Source organism: Hoplias malabaricus, chromosome 15 (genome assembly GCF_029633855.1).
Source record: "Hoplias malabaricus isolate fHopMal1 chromosome 15, fHopMal1.hap1, whole genome shotgun sequence".
Taxonomy (NCBI): domain Eukaryota; kingdom Metazoa; phylum Chordata; class Actinopteri; order Characiformes; family Erythrinidae; genus Hoplias; species Hoplias malabaricus.
The window spans coordinates 26,266,089-26,281,859 of record NC_089814.1 but is presented as its reverse complement, the minus strand read 5'-3'; the positions used below and the strand labels follow the sequence as shown (position 1 = coordinate 26,281,859).

The 15,771-nt window shown below is 36.2% G+C and overlaps 1 protein-coding gene across 2 annotated transcripts in view; it reads right to left on the bottom strand.

Annotated features, from left to right (window-relative positions):
• Positions 1 to 1,200: 1,200 nt before the first annotated feature.
• The window catches only part of unc119a2 (unc-119 lipid binding chaperone a2), a 32,774-nt gene continuing 18,203 nt past the window's right edge, over positions 1,201 to 15,771 (bottom strand). For both annotated transcript variants that reach the window (XM_066646216.1, XM_066646215.1), the window contains 4 exons: positions 6,958 to 7,071; positions 5,513 to 5,612; positions 3,516 to 3,688; positions 1,201 to 2,849 (listed from right to left, as the gene is read on the bottom strand). In XM_066646216.1, coding sequence (XP_066502313.1) covers positions 2,737 to 2,849; positions 3,516 to 3,688; positions 5,513 to 5,612; positions 6,958 to 7,071 — 500 coding nt within the window. In that variant the 3' untranslated portion in view covers positions 1,201 to 2,736. The remainder of the gene's footprint in view (positions 2,850 to 3,515; positions 3,689 to 5,512; positions 5,613 to 6,957; positions 7,072 to 15,771) is intronic.

The window sequence follows — 15,771 nt, the reverse complement described above, 5'->3', positions numbered from 1 at the left end:
GGACAATGTGAAACATGTATTGTTCTCTGATGAGTCCACCTTTACAGTTTTCCCCACATCCGGGAGAGTTACAGTGTGGAGAAGCCCCAAAGAAGCGTACTACCAGACTGTTGCATGCCCAGAGTGAAGCATGGGGGTGGATCAGTGATGGTTTGGGCTGCCATATCATGGCATTCCCTTGGCCCAATACTTGTGCTAGATGGGCGCGTGACTGCCAAGGACTACCGAACCATTCTGGAGGACCATGTGCATCCTATGGTTCAAACATTGAATCCTGAATGCGGTGCCGTGTATCAGGATGATAATGGTTTCATTGTCCGTTTTCAGTTTCATTGTCCAACCCCTGTATAACACCAATAATGTGAGTGTTATATTTTGGTTTTTAAACCATGGTTTCTCTTGCCAAAACCTCAACTGACAAAACAGAAGTGTACGTAACATTTTGCTGCATGCACAAACCAAAGGTGCTTCTTAGGTCACAAGACAGGATGTTATTCACAATAACACATGACCTCAAGTGCTGTATGTAGAGTTTCTGGAGCTTGAAGCAAAAATGATGAGAATTTGAGAAAAATTCGGATTCTACTGAAATTCTTCAACATTACAGAGATTAGTCAATGTTTTTTGTTCTATCCAATCAGTAAATTATTTAACACAGTCCTGTTGTCACGCTCTAAAACGTTTACTAATAACTATATTCTGTTTTTGTATGTGCTGAAGTTGAAACGTAGCGTCAAATTCAGCATAAACCGAGTTCAGCATCTGGTGCTCGATGGAACAAAGTTAATAAAACATGCTGTTGTCACAGTTAACGTCATGGGTTAACATTTGTCGAGCAAACAGATTTTAATATCGGAACTATAACACAACTGACTCACAAAGCAAGCTTCTGACAGTATGGATTGTGGATTTGAGACAATGCATTGTACATAATGAAGATTATTTTAATTATAACCATTTAATGCAACTGAATCGTATGGAAACAAATGTCTGCACTGTATGAAAACAGTCAGCACTTATATATAGCACTTGTGAAACAACATTTAATCGTCATTTATATTAATTTTAATTGTTAAAAACTGTGAATCTAGGGCTGAGTGTGTGGTTACATGTCTATTGACATGGGTTAAAACTCCAAAAAAAATGAATGAAAGACATTCTACAACCATTTCAAAAAAATTCACATATACTTTTATTACTCTTTTATTCCAGACTGGCATCTGAACTGTCCAAAACTTTACATTTTTTTCCTCAAAATCATGTACAGTAAATCACAATCATAAATAAAGCTGTTAAAATTTTTTGACTAGAAACATTATTCAAGTTCATCCACCTTGACTCATGATTTGAGCCGAGTCACTGAGGGCATCCATTAAACTCAAAGAAAGGGGGGAAAAAAAAACAACAACCAAAAAATATCAGACATTTTTTTTAAATTAATCTCTTACACGCACCTTTTTTGCACTACAAATACATGGATCAACACATCCTTGAATAAAATGTTAAACCTACTTTCTGCTATATACTCTAACACGCATTAAGTGACCTAACTCACCAGAAGATGTGAGAGAAGGAATGCCTGATGGAGAGAGACTAGAAATAACACTACTTTTCATATCTACCACTGTAGACCTAACAATGTTTAAAAAAAAAATAAAATAAAACAAATAAAGCAGTTCTTTTTTCTCTGTTTTCGAAAAATACAAAAAGAGATCACATAAACCAGACCAGAAACCATGTCAAGGCTTATGATACACATTAGGTTATGTTCCCCTCTTCTGTCCTAAATTTCTTTGTACTCCTGTTTTATCTACAGAACCCATTTCTATCTTTGCTTTGTGAATGATCAAATGCACAAAGTGGACAAGATCATTACACACCGACATTCTGCAGAACATAAGGGAGGGTTCTTTGACGGCAAACTTACATCAATAATGGTGGTCTGAAATGACTAAATGGTATATTACAGTTCTGTATTTTGGTCTCTGGTAATGTGCTCTGTTGGTTCTGATTTGATTTTCCCACCCCTCTTTTATATATTAGCTGCTGACATGTCAAACTTTATCATGTATCAAAAAAAGTCTAATAGAGCACAAATATATAGACATGCAGTCAGCATCTCGACAAAAATATAACAAGATCAAGACCTGTGTTCTACTCTAATGCTGAATAGTTTTAGGAGTTTGAAATCTGACACTACCTCTATTTACAGAGCTTAGTAGAGATCTGTCATCTGTAGGATAGAGGCAAATCTACTTCTTATCTCAGTCCTACCTGTGCCCTATATCCAAATACACACACTCACACACGCAGAATCATTCGCACACACAAGCGAGCAGCAGTCAGACTTTAACCCAAGCTTTTAGCCCTAAAAACAACCTGGAAAACCGTTGTCATCGCTGTCCATACAAAACATCATAATAGAATTTGATTCCAACTCTGCCTACTTACTTCACTAATGTTAAAATGTTTAGGTTCAGTATTTAACTACTTATTTTTGCTGGTGTGCTTTGAATGGATGGCAGTGTTGGATGTGTGTGTGTGCGTGTGTGTGCGAGAAGTCATATTGACCGAATCACTGGCTTGGTCTCACACAGACAGGCATTAATGAAGAGCAGGCTGTTGTCAGTGACACAGAATAAGGGGAGAGCATGATTGGTGCACACAAACGCATGGAGGTGGGCCTTAGGTCTGCCAGTCAAATTATGGGCCTAGATCAGCTCCCCCCAGACTGAGCTAAGGGCCTCCACTGTAAGAATAGTCTGCTTTATTGTGCATGACCAGCTTGTTGTCTACGAAGTAGAAACTGTCGGACTGCGTCTCGTAGGGGTGCAGGATCATCTCGCGCACTGAAACCAAGAGGAGCTGCGTCAGTAGCTGTCAATTTACACTAAATTATTATACATTACTATATCCATACTAATGTGTAATACTAATATAATAATAATGTATAATACTAATGTGGACTTTTCTACTTTACCTATGTCAATCTTAAATGAGCTTTTTCGGAGAAAAGGTGGCAATGTTTCTGGATCCTGTTTATATCTGGTTTCTTCCTTGCGTTTGTGAGTTTTAACTTGCTTTGGTGGATGCAGCAATTAACTGAGTTCACAGACAGTGATTTTGGGAAGTGTCCATGCAGCGATTTCCACTACAAAAACATATCTGTTTTTATTTCAGTGCCAGCTAATACTGGTTTTGGGCTTTGTTCCCCGAATATAGAAATTCCCTGGATTTTATGAAACTTCTAATGATATTATGCACCATACATGATTAATTTTTGCTGATAATATTATAAGTTACTATGCCTCTAATTATTAGACTTACTGAGAAAACAGATAATTCAGTTTTAGAATAAGCATGAGCTTAAATGAGCTGCCAAATTATTAGTTATAATTAATATAATTGAATGATAATAATAATGCTAAACTAAATGATAATTTAATCACACCCTGTACCTGAAAATAATATATTCGGCATGGATATACAGTACACTCGTATTGTACAATACTCACTGATGTCTTCTGAGAGTGGGGGAAACTCGTAGATGTGCTCGCAGGTATTCTTGCTGCTGGGGATGCAGAAACCAAACTCAAAGTCAAAGCTCTTCAGTAGCTGATCACGGAAGTAGTGCCTCTCGATCATGCGGAAGTTATTGATAGGGATGTCCCCCACTGTAAACTCCACACTAAGGTAAGCAGAGAAAGCAGGGATGGAGGGAAAAATAGCATTAAAAATCATTAGTAGTCTGGTATTTTTCAGTTCACCACAAAGATCTACTAACATTTTTTCTATCAATTTTTGATTACTGTGGAATACACTGAAGGGCATGTTTATGAAATTAATTGGAAGTCACATTTACTGTGATACCATTAATATACAAACTGGCTCATTGTCCCTAGATGCTGGACATTCGCTCCCCCTCGAGCATGGAATATAGGAATTCATGCTCATTAGTTATAACAAGGAACTTATTGCATCTGTCGTGTTTTCCCTCTCTGGCTTGCACTCACATTCACTGGACAGGTTTAATTAAGGGCAACAATTCCATTTCTGTGCATTGGTCATCTCAGCTTATTTACCCTGACCTCAATAACATGGCCCCTTCCGGAAGTCTGAAAATAGAACTGCACCATGGAATACTCGTTCTCTAAGAATTCATAGCATTATTACGCTCAGGAAAACATCTCATTCATTTCTTAATAAAGGCAGTAGGACCTGATGCTCTCAAGAAAGTCTCAAGAAAAAAGCAAACTAGACTCTGTCTGCTCCTTTTGTTTCACATTATGAAATATTATTTACTGCACAGAAAATCTAATAGATGCCTTTGAGCATTTAATTATTTCATTAAATATTTAAGGGGAGCATTAAATATTTCTTCATGCATCTCACATGCAACAGGTAGATAAGTTGAACATTGCTAGAGAATTGCCTTAAAGGAACACTATGTAATATGTTTACCTCAAAAATACAACTTCAAAATCACTGTGATGCTTCACTGACTTGTAATATGGAGAACATCCTACGTAATTGCTATTCTAGGCTCAGAAATGCAGAAATTTCACCAAGTAATTTATGAAGAAGGGTAGGAATCCACACCCTCCCTGCCCTCCCTATTGATTTTAGTACTGTGCTGTAAAAACAAATTAAACCCCAGGAGCTAATAATTAATAAAGATAAAACAAATAATAATAATAAAAATAACCCAAATCTTACCTAGTGTTCCTTTAAGAATGTCAGGTTCTCTTTTGTTATTTAGCCTTGATAGGAAACAATTTCTCGGACACTTTCTTGTTTATGTTATTTTCTAATGTGCCTAAAGTATATATTTACTGAATTGGGACAAATTATGGAAAAAAAATAATGATTTTTCCCATAACATTTTTTTACAGTGCATGTGCACATTAATTTGGTGTCTGGAGCTTTTCTGTGGTTTGCCAAAAATCCGAAAACATGGGAATTCCAACAGTAAGATGGAATTGTTTTCAAAGCTTTTAGCAGTTTTGCACTTTTTCAATTCTTCACTTCCCTATGAGGTCCCTTATTTTCGACACTTTTTAAATCAAAAGATTGGTAAGGCCACAGAACCTTTTTTCCTCCCCAGATTTACTTCCTTGTTTTAAGGAGTCATTACAAAAATAATATAATTAATACAAATACTCTGGAAATTCTCTTCATCCTTAGTTCCTTTTGATGAATTAAACTGTTTGCAGAAAAGCAGACCCACATCATAGATGCTCCCATCTCTATACAACACAGTGGAAGGACCAACCCTTCTTCCTCCATTTGATGATTTAAATTTTTATTGGTGTGACCACAGTACATTATTCCAAAAGAGACATGTTCTGTCTTAATGCTAGTATGCAAATTTAAATGTGCATTTTTGTACAGAGGAGCTTTCAGAGGATGTACATCCAAGTATAACAACAAAAACAAGTGCATGTATACTTGTTTCTTCTCATTGTACACTACTCAGCAACGAAGTAGTGTATTTAGACCCAGTGTAACGTACGTGGCTCCAACTTGACGTAGCCGTAGAAATGCTGGTGTAAACTGATATCTCACAAATCGACCAGCATTGGGGTCAATGTCTCGCTTCTCTCCACTTTTGTCTGCAGAAAAAAACAAACACGTATGTAACTTCCTACAGCAAGAATGTTCCATCTTAGATACATAGGGCAGACTTGTTCTAACAAATAAGAAGCCTTTTGTCTGAGACAAATTAAATAAACAAGCACAATGTGATCCTGCTTATTGGACTTAAACCTGCAGATCTATTGTGCATAATAATAACAACAACAACAACATATTTTATTTTTAAAGCGCTTTTTGTTGCGTCCTAATATTGTCACCCAAAACGATACCAATATTAGGACACAACAAATAAACATTAAAAGACAAACAAAGACAGGGCAAAACAAAAATATACAAAACAGATCAGACACAAAAAAAAAAAAAAAGAAATGAAATAAGAGTAGATAGAGGTCTGTGAGCAGCACCAATCTACAGGGCTACAATAGGTCCCAAGATCAACATTGAAAATAGTAGCAGTTTTGGCGTAAGCATAAGGTTAGCATAAGGTTGGACAATCCTGACCCAAAGATACTTGCACAGATGTTTGGCTAATGTTTGCTATGATGTAAAGAATATGTAGAAATTACTAATAAAGAATAAATATGGCAGCAGACAATATATAAACTCTGCATTTTCATAATCAAAAACCCTATTGGGACAAGGTTAATTTCACTTGTGGACGTGGGTTAAAGTAATTATTATCGCAGTATCTTACTGTAGAACAAGCAGTAAAAATAACGGCAGGTTATATTAATCCCATTCAAGTGGGGGAATATTCCATCATATTCTGGAGAAAAGGAGGTTTTTGCAGGTTTTCTCAAGAATTGAGGAGCTGGAGGAGGCCTTCTGTCTGGTTAAATTTAAGGATAAGCTCAGTGGCTAAATGACGCCTCCATATGTGTTATGTTTATAATAACAGGTACCAGTCCTTTGATGGGAGGGCTGTTTTTGGAACAGTAGAGACAGTCTAAAAACTCTAGTAACTCTGCTGTGTCTGATCCATGCTGTGACGGCAGTGCGTGGATCAAGTAGCCACTCCCATCTCTGTTACTGTCAACAAGTTTTCTTATTCAGTGTGAATCCATCATTAACATTACTGACATCTCATTACTGACAAATCTAATCTCGTTCGAACAGGGCTTGTGTTCTAGACATTTCATAATATATATATAGATAATGAGTGTAGCTTTCATGAATTCCATTAACAAGTATGTAATGTTAAATTGTTAAAATGTAAATTAAATTGTATATAATGTAACCTCAAATGTTTCATTAAATAACGTTAGGAGGTGCTGGCTGATTTTCGTATGTTAGAGTCAGGGTAAACTACACTGAGAATAGAAGGAGTATATAAATGGGTCACTTGTACCCAGTCACACTCACCAGTTGCTGGAGGCTTTGTGATTTCAAACAGCACTGTCCCCGTCTCCATGTCTCTGATTTTAAATCGTGTGAAGTCAATGTTATATATATTGTCCTCTGGACTGCACAAGTAGTCTGAAAACAAACAAACAACAACAACAACAACAAAAAAAAAACAATATATTCACAGTATATTCACAGGCTACAAGGTATAAATAAGCACATTATACAGAATGAGTCATAGCACAACATTCAAATTCTGCAGTCCTTCCAGGCTTAGAAATGTCATAATTACTACAAATGGAAGAATGCAGGTGGTCTCTTCTGCTGGGCACAAAGCCCATTCACTACGCACCCATTTTACACACTTCACACTTACACAGAAGAATACAGGCTATTTTTGCCTCAATAATCTGTATTTGCCACTTTAAGATGGAACACAGCCAATAAGTGGTTGCTCCACACAGCCAAACAAGCTTTTCAACATGTAGGCGACTAAAGGTTGATATTTATAAACCAAATGAATTAATTACACTTCATACTTGCATGTAATTTGATTATGCTGCATTAGCCAGATGCACAACTTGTGAGATAGCTATTATAATAAATTAACATTTTACATAATAAATGGAAAATGTATTAGAGAGAAAAATACAGAGAAAGAAAGAAAGAAAGAAAAGTGTGTAAAAAATATAGAATATGAACTTATGGAAAATGCTCTAATATTAAATAACATCAGCAACATTACTAAATTAAATGGTAAGTATACATGAAAACCTCATAAATAAAATACAGTAACTTTTTCAGGAGAAGTAAAAACCTATCACAGAAATTGTGTTTTCATAGCGGGTAATAAATATATTTATAAATATATATAAAAATGAACAAACAAACAAGAAATCTGGCAACAACAATATATTATTGTACCATTTCTTAATTTAGTAAAGTGCATTAATAATAAAATTGTTAATTCTTTTTTTTCTTCCTTTTTTTCCTATTTTAGGATATTGTATATTTACATTGAACGTGCTTATATTTACTTAATTGGGTGACCCTCTGACACAGCAGAAATCAGATTATTACCAGAATTTTTCCCAATATCTGATTCCACAAGTCCATGTAAATGCGTTGATTGGATTACTCGCAAATTCTGATTTTTGTTCAGTTATATGACTGAGTGCATGTAAACACAGTCATTCCTAATTTGGGTGCTAGGCTATACTAATATTTGTATTAATCAATATTAAAATTATGTAGTAAATGATGTGCCCAAATGGTTGTACAGGGAGAAGATATTAAACTTTCTATCTCTTAACAACCTTTGTTGTTGAAGATACCAAAATCTGCTTTGTCTGCATTAACGACTCCAGAGACACATCACACCTCCTCCTTGAGGAGAACAAAGTCGTTTTGAACCTTCAGCGACCAAAACAACCTACATCCCAAAGGATATCTTGGATCTTCTATAGGACATGAATTGGGGCTTCCCCCCGATAATACAATAACACCACTAATTACTTCTTTTTCACAAGTCCTAATCCAGTGACAACTAAACATTTAGTGTCCTTGTCATGTAAGGATGGAAACTGATACAATGACACAACATATTTATTATTATATATTTTTCAGTATATTTTCTAACGAAGTAAAACAAAATGAAGAATCAGACAAATTTGACATACAAGAGAATGTGACAAAGTAAAGTAGACAAGCAACTTTCCAAACAGATATCATCCAGAGCAACATACAGTTTGCAGGCTGAAATAAGGGTCTCACACTCAAGTTTCACTGGAGTATTACAATGGTACTCCACCACTGACAGAAACCTCACAAGAAAGAAGCTTTTGAAAATATTAATGCACTTAGGCATCTGGCTTAATAAACAAAATAATACTGATGTGTTGGTTTATAATGTCTGCAAAATATTGTACTTATATTGTGGTTGCATCCCTCAAATATAGTATGTATTATTTATCATAATAGTATGTATTATCGATGCAAACTATGTAAGACGTGCTCTATATTTAACCTGTTTAAGGCATTATTCACAAAACTTGTAAAGAACACAGTGGTGCCTTGACACTCTAATGCCAGAAAAATTCTGTAGCAATAGAAAAATTTGCCTTGTGTAATGTTAATGTTTACTTTTGTTGGTTATTAGAGCATCCAACTTTACAAAAATAGAATATTAAAAACAAACTTGTTGCTGGCCTAGAAGAGGCCATTTCTCTTACTGACTGACTGACTAATGTTGAAATGTGCATGCGTGCATATGAGTGTGTTTTTGGGGCTGTGTTTGGGGCGACACACCATGCGCATTGGCCAGAGTCAAAGCCCTGCATTTGTTATGCTTTTCAACTCTTCACAAGCTCAGAAAGATGGCTCAGAACTCAGAAACATTTACACACACATTATATCTCAGTGAGAGGAGGACTGCTGAATTAGTCTTATTTCACATAAACATGTTTCTTTGCCTGAAATATTGCAAAGACATTGATATGAAGCACCAATGCTTCTCCAGACCTACCAAAGATAAGGGTATGTTATTTCCTGTTTTTGAAATGCCAGAAACACCTCTGTGACAATGGCTATATGGCGGTCCGGCAAAAACTAGGGTTGCCTAGTCTGGTCAATATGAAAAAACAATGTCACAATTTAACACTTAGCCACACAATACCATTTTACTGCAATAAAATTCAAAATTGTTGTACATTCTTACTAACTACTGAAATTAAAACGGAATAAAACTGCACAATAATGGACAATAATGCATTTGACATTTAGCACTACAGTGCCATATCTCTAAAATTACCCTGGAAATGGTGGATTGCTAACGAGAAGTGGGCTTTCCCCAAGGTCACATGAGTCTGAGGTGCATGTGCTCCTCTCCCTGTCCACTGCAGCCCAGTGTGCAGATTAAAGTCTTAAGCAGCTTAAGGCATCTCAGCATCAGAGGGGCGGATTGGGACGCAGTCGGGAGATTTAGAAGTTCTGTGGGCCTTTCTCTGAGGCCTGTTTTTTAGCAAAAAAAATAAAAAAAGGTAAAAATAAGGACCTGACCTTGTTATTGTTCTGGAAACAGGTCACATTCTGAAGAGCAGTTCACAACCTCTTGTTAAAAGTAGCTAATGAGTTAATACCTAACAACATTTTAACTATTAATTATTTAACGGCTTTTAGCAAATGATAATCCATGTGTCTGGAAAAGTTGGGAATTTTCTTAAAAAGATACTTAAAATAATAATAATTTAAAAAAAAGCTATTTAAATAATGGATATTATAATTATAATTAATGGATATTATAATTATTAGAAATAACAATTTCAATTATTTCAATGGACAATATTTCATAAAAATTAAGAATTTTAGAACACTTAAATGTTGTCTCAGATGTATATGTATATAGAGTGTTAAAGCTTTGCAAAAACATTTTTTTTGCATAATACACAGAAATCTCACTCATTATTGTTTGAAGATTCAAATGTGTGGACACATTTAAGTGTTTAAAACATGTCTAGGAAAGACTTTCTTAGACTTTCTTTTATGAGTGAGTTTCTATGTCTCCATATTTTATGCCTGCATTATGTCAGTGGTGGGGGGGGGGGTATTGCATATATATATATATATAATTTTAGGTACTTCAGTGTTAATGTGGGAGGTGTGGTATTATTAAAAAAAAACAACAGTATATAACTACTGGGTGTATATTGTGTGTGAGGCGTGCAGTCACAGACATGGTCCTGACCCTTCCCCTAAACTGTCAAACCCCACTTGTTTTAAGACCCGAGCACAAAAACAGCCTGAGAGAAAACTTTAATATCAAGAGAGTAAAAATAACTCTCAGTACTGAATACAATTTGTTTTCTAGAGAGGCTCGACTCAAATGATTTTAGATATTGTAGATCTGCCCAATGTAATATAGTTTAAATGTAAACATATATTGGAATTGAATATAGGAAGAAGTATTTTTTTTTAATTAAGCAGCTCATAAGACATTTATTTAGTCTTGACATGAACTAGACTAATAGTCTTTGGTTTTTCATGGACTTGACCTTTACATATACTTACAACACAGCCCAAAGGCACAAACACAGTGGTTCTTATTTGACCCTCTGACAAAAACCTAATGAAATTGAATACAGTAAAATAATTTTGGAGTTACTGTGAAACCCACCGATTCCTGGGTATTTACAAATCTTCTTTTGGAACTGATTCACTCAACAATTTTTCCTCCAAGCTATTACATGATTTTAGATTTTGCATGACATCATTAGAGAGAGAGAGAGAGAGAGAGAGAGAGAGAGAGATTGAGTGTATTGAATGTATAAGGATATTAGGTAAAGGTGATGTGTAATCTGCTGGCAGGGCATTCTGCCCAGAACAGTGAGGTAACAGTAGAGCATCAGGCAGGTGTGTGTGTGTGTGTGTGTGTGTGTAGGCCAGGAGCACTGTAACATAAGGCAGAAGATGTAATAAATAAGTTGAATGATAAAACCAAAGCTATACATTATAAATCTGAGTTCACCCATCTGCCGCAGTATAGGATGTAGCCCTACATCTACAACATCCAGGATGTTCACTATACGTCCCTATGACAGAACAACCAGTTGTAACCTGCTCAAACACAGATTTGACAGATTTCAATGGATTGGACAGTCCTATAGACCTATGGATAGACAAATGAGCAACTAACTACCAAAAACAAAAGTGGAATAAACAGCTATACTTGCCCTTAAGGGCTTCTAGTTTAACAAGGATTCACACTGTACAGATGAGAAGAAGAAAAGGTGCAAAGCTGAAGGAGCTTCCACTTTCTCTGGCTCTTTCTTAAAGGTAGGCTGCAGGTATCTGTCCTCTGAAGACTCTCTATTAGATCCAAAGAGGCTGTCTCTTGTGGTTGAGAAAGCAACAAAAACAAAGAAATAGTTTTACAGAAAATGTAAAATTTTGTTTTACAGAGTGCACTACATCAATTCAAGTGCACAAAACCCTTCCATTTTAAGACAAACTCCAATCTAGAGGGTTGTGCAGAGAACTGTGGGTATCCATTCAAATGCTGTCTGCATTTATCAGCTGTGCAAGATTCTTCACATTGAAAGCCATCATGACAGTTTTAATAAGAGGTACCTCCTAATGAAGGATATTAATCTTGCACTGTGGTTAAGGTTGCTCTTACACAACCACACATACACACATGAACATGCACAGGCACATGCAACAGGAAACCACAGATGACTGCTGTCATTTTTAACATGACATATTTAGAGCTTAATTTCACTGGTTAAAAATTCCACAGCGTGAAATGCTGTACATTTAGTACATTTACTTCATTATCCAAGTGTAGTTTTGATGATTATGAATTAGAATCTCTTAATTTGCTGAGTAAAAGTTTAAGAGACTGCTTTAATGGAGGAAATTAACACTAGAGCGCAGCTTGTGGCTCAGACATTAAATTAGGTAGGTCATAAAACAGGAGCTGTGTGTGTGTGTGTGTGTGTACTTGCACGCACATTCAATCCTTCGCACTTCCACCACTATTGAGGTTCCCTAGTACAGTGGAGCACAATTAGGCATGCTCTTTGTGCAGGCCCTTCCCTTATAATGCTAGCTATCCTGGGCATCTGTTAGCTAATATAACAAGTCAGTGAGATTTCGCCAAATATTTTAAAGAGTCCAATTTATTTGTTTTAGGGGCTATTCAAAAAGAAGCAGCGGCTGGCTTCACACATCTTGGAGGAAGCACATGCTGGCCTTCACTCTCCAACTTTGTTTCGTTGTGTAATTAGACATTACTGATGAGCTGTTCTGCCATGTTGAACATAGTGTTTACACCAAAACTCTGCCAATTCATGCTGCATTGAAAATTTAGACTTTAGCGGGTGTTCATATGGTGCCTGGTGCAAAAGTAGTTTTTCTGATAAAAATGGCACCGCTAGAATACAGCATATGTACCAACAAGGGGCGAGCTGGGACTAAATAGAAGTTCCCAGATTCAGGGATCAGGTACCAGATTTGGCTTGTGGGATAGCAAAAGAGCTGAGCAGAGTCTAATCTAGTTGTGTAGATTCCATGCAGTGGAAAATTACCATAAAATACATTCTACATGCATGTGCTAATGTGCTATTTCAGAAAGAAGCCTACTTTCTTAACACATCTGAGCTCCTTCATTATTCTAAAGTGCATTCACAAATATAATTTTATATTCAAAAATTCATCAAACATGTTTCCAGTATAAACTAGTCCTTGGCAAAATACCGCTACATCCACTATATGTAGCCTACTGTAGGAAAACAACGAAAACAGGCAAAATCTACATGAAGCAAACCCCACAATCAGCCAGCAGAAGCAAGTGTTTAGCTTGTCAAGGAAGCTTGGAAGGGTGAGAAGCACTAAATATGGCAGGCAAATGAACCTATAACAGCATGCGATTATGCACATATGCGCAATTTCTTTTCCTGATTTGAACGTCACCGAAACTAACACAAAGCAGTGACAGACTCCTACACCAGCATCACAGACCACAGCTCCTCACTGTGAACTCATGCTTGTTTATGACTCATGTGCATTGTACAAGTTGGTGACTCATGGTGCAATACAGTGTTTGCGCTGAACTTCACCCCTATTTGTTTCTCTTTATAACTCCTCTCTGAACTGCCTGGCCTTAACAACTTTGAAAAAGGAGACATTTTCTTCAGCATTAACACAGCTGATCTGTTCAGCTGTCATAACACAAGAACCATTTCATAGACAAGACAAATAATAATAATAATAATAATAATAATAATAAAAATAAATAAAGTACAAACCCTATTCCCAGGTTATTTTCTTGATGAAACTTTGAACTGATAAAAGTAAAAAGAAAACGTTTTTTGAGTTACCAGAAACAGCTGAAAGGTCTAGTCAGTGGCTGTCGATAAGGAGAGCACAGACTACTTGTAGCACTACTACACTGTACAGGTGTTATTGTGGTTGCTGGTGTTGTAGCCTGTAAAGCTCACATGGAACTGGTGGCATATATAGCTTTACTCACCAGTGAGGACAATGTGGATTTAGTTATTGATGGTTAAGGGTCTGTAACACTAGCTTGGAAAGAGGTGGGTCTGTGATGCCAAACTTCACTGTTGAGTCTTCCGGAAGGGTCATGGGCTTTATTCAGCGAAACACTGACGAGGGGAGGTGCCTACCTTATAACCCCTGTGAATAGCTAGTGATGGACTGGGTGGTTTGGGTATTCATGGGCTGGGCTCAATGAGTAACAATTACCCTAATTGTTAAGGGTAGCTGGTTGCTAATCGGATCATAAACAGCCACAGCAACCTCAGTTGGTATGTGTAGGATTTAATCAATTGACCTATGTGAAGCTCTAACAGGTTGGCATAGGATATTTTACATCTTATCCTGTGTATGACTATAATATATACATAAACACAACATAATGTGTCATAAGCTACAAACACAAAGTTGGGACAGAGGCAAAATAAGACTGAAAGGTTTATACAAGTAACACTGTTCTGGAAGATTCCACAATTAGCAGTTTGACTGGAAATAGGTAAGGTCATGAAGAAAAGGAAGCATACATACTTTTAGATTTGTTCCTTTGTTCTAGACTAAAGAAGAAAATTATACACTTAAATTTTTCGTCTTAGCTTGCTTAGCATTCACACTGATTAATAAATAAAATAAACACATTTAAACATTAAATTCTTTATAAAAACATATGACTTTTATTTTGTGAGCCAGTCATCAGAACACCAGCATCATACTGGGCTAAATGCGCTTATATGTGTTGGATACCTGGTGGTATTTTTAGCAACTAGAAATACAGCAGGTGGTGTTAAAATGGACAAAGGTGTCAAAACAACATCAGTTTAAACTCATTCTTTTCTCTCTCTGAGCTTTAGTGTTGCATCAGGTTCTGTGTTTGGTTCGTTTATATGCCTTTGGTTTGAATTGTGTTCACATTTCAAAGAAATCACACCAGAATTTGTACAGAATGGAGACCCACCTGTTCAGGTGATCTTAGTCTGCTTGTTGGGGGTACACCATAGTTAAAAAGAAGTGTTTACACTTACTCTAAATGCACCAAACTAACAGGACAATCACTCCAGGGTTATTTTGAATCAAAATAAAGCTGATGAGTAAAAAGTTCAGCCAAAGACCACAGAAAAAAATCACTGTCAGTAATTCTGAATTATTAAAAAAGTAATGGTGGAAAGTTGTTACTGAGGAATATTTAAATCCTGATCAACTGGAGGCTGAGGTTTTATATCACAGAAAGTCTTTTTATTAGTTTTTATTTTGCACACAGAAAATGAGGTGCATTTGACTGTTGCAAGTTTTGCAAACACACTGTGAAGGACTGGCGCCCCCTCCAGGGTGTATTCCTGCCTTGTGCCCAATGATTCTGTGTAGACCCACTGCGACCCTGAACTGGATAAGCGGTTACAGATAATGAATGAATGAATGAATGAATGAATGAATGAAGTTTTGCAAACCTCAATCAAATATTCTAACACACATTGTTTATTAGGAAACTGAACTTCTTGACACATCAATATTGGTTAATTATTTAAATATTATTATTAATTCTTGCTAGTCTGCTGTTACTGTTGGTTGGTATTTACAGGCTCTCTGTATGTGGTCTACAATAGTTTTGCATTAGTTTTTTAATAAACTCAGATTTAAACACATTTCAGTGTTCTTGAGGTACTGATGACACTTCCTTCTGAGCATATCATCAGTGTTATCTATGCAATGTATCAGAGTTATGATCACTTCCTGTAATATTACTCATCCCTACACTAGAAGCAAGAGTACACACAGATTAAATGTCAC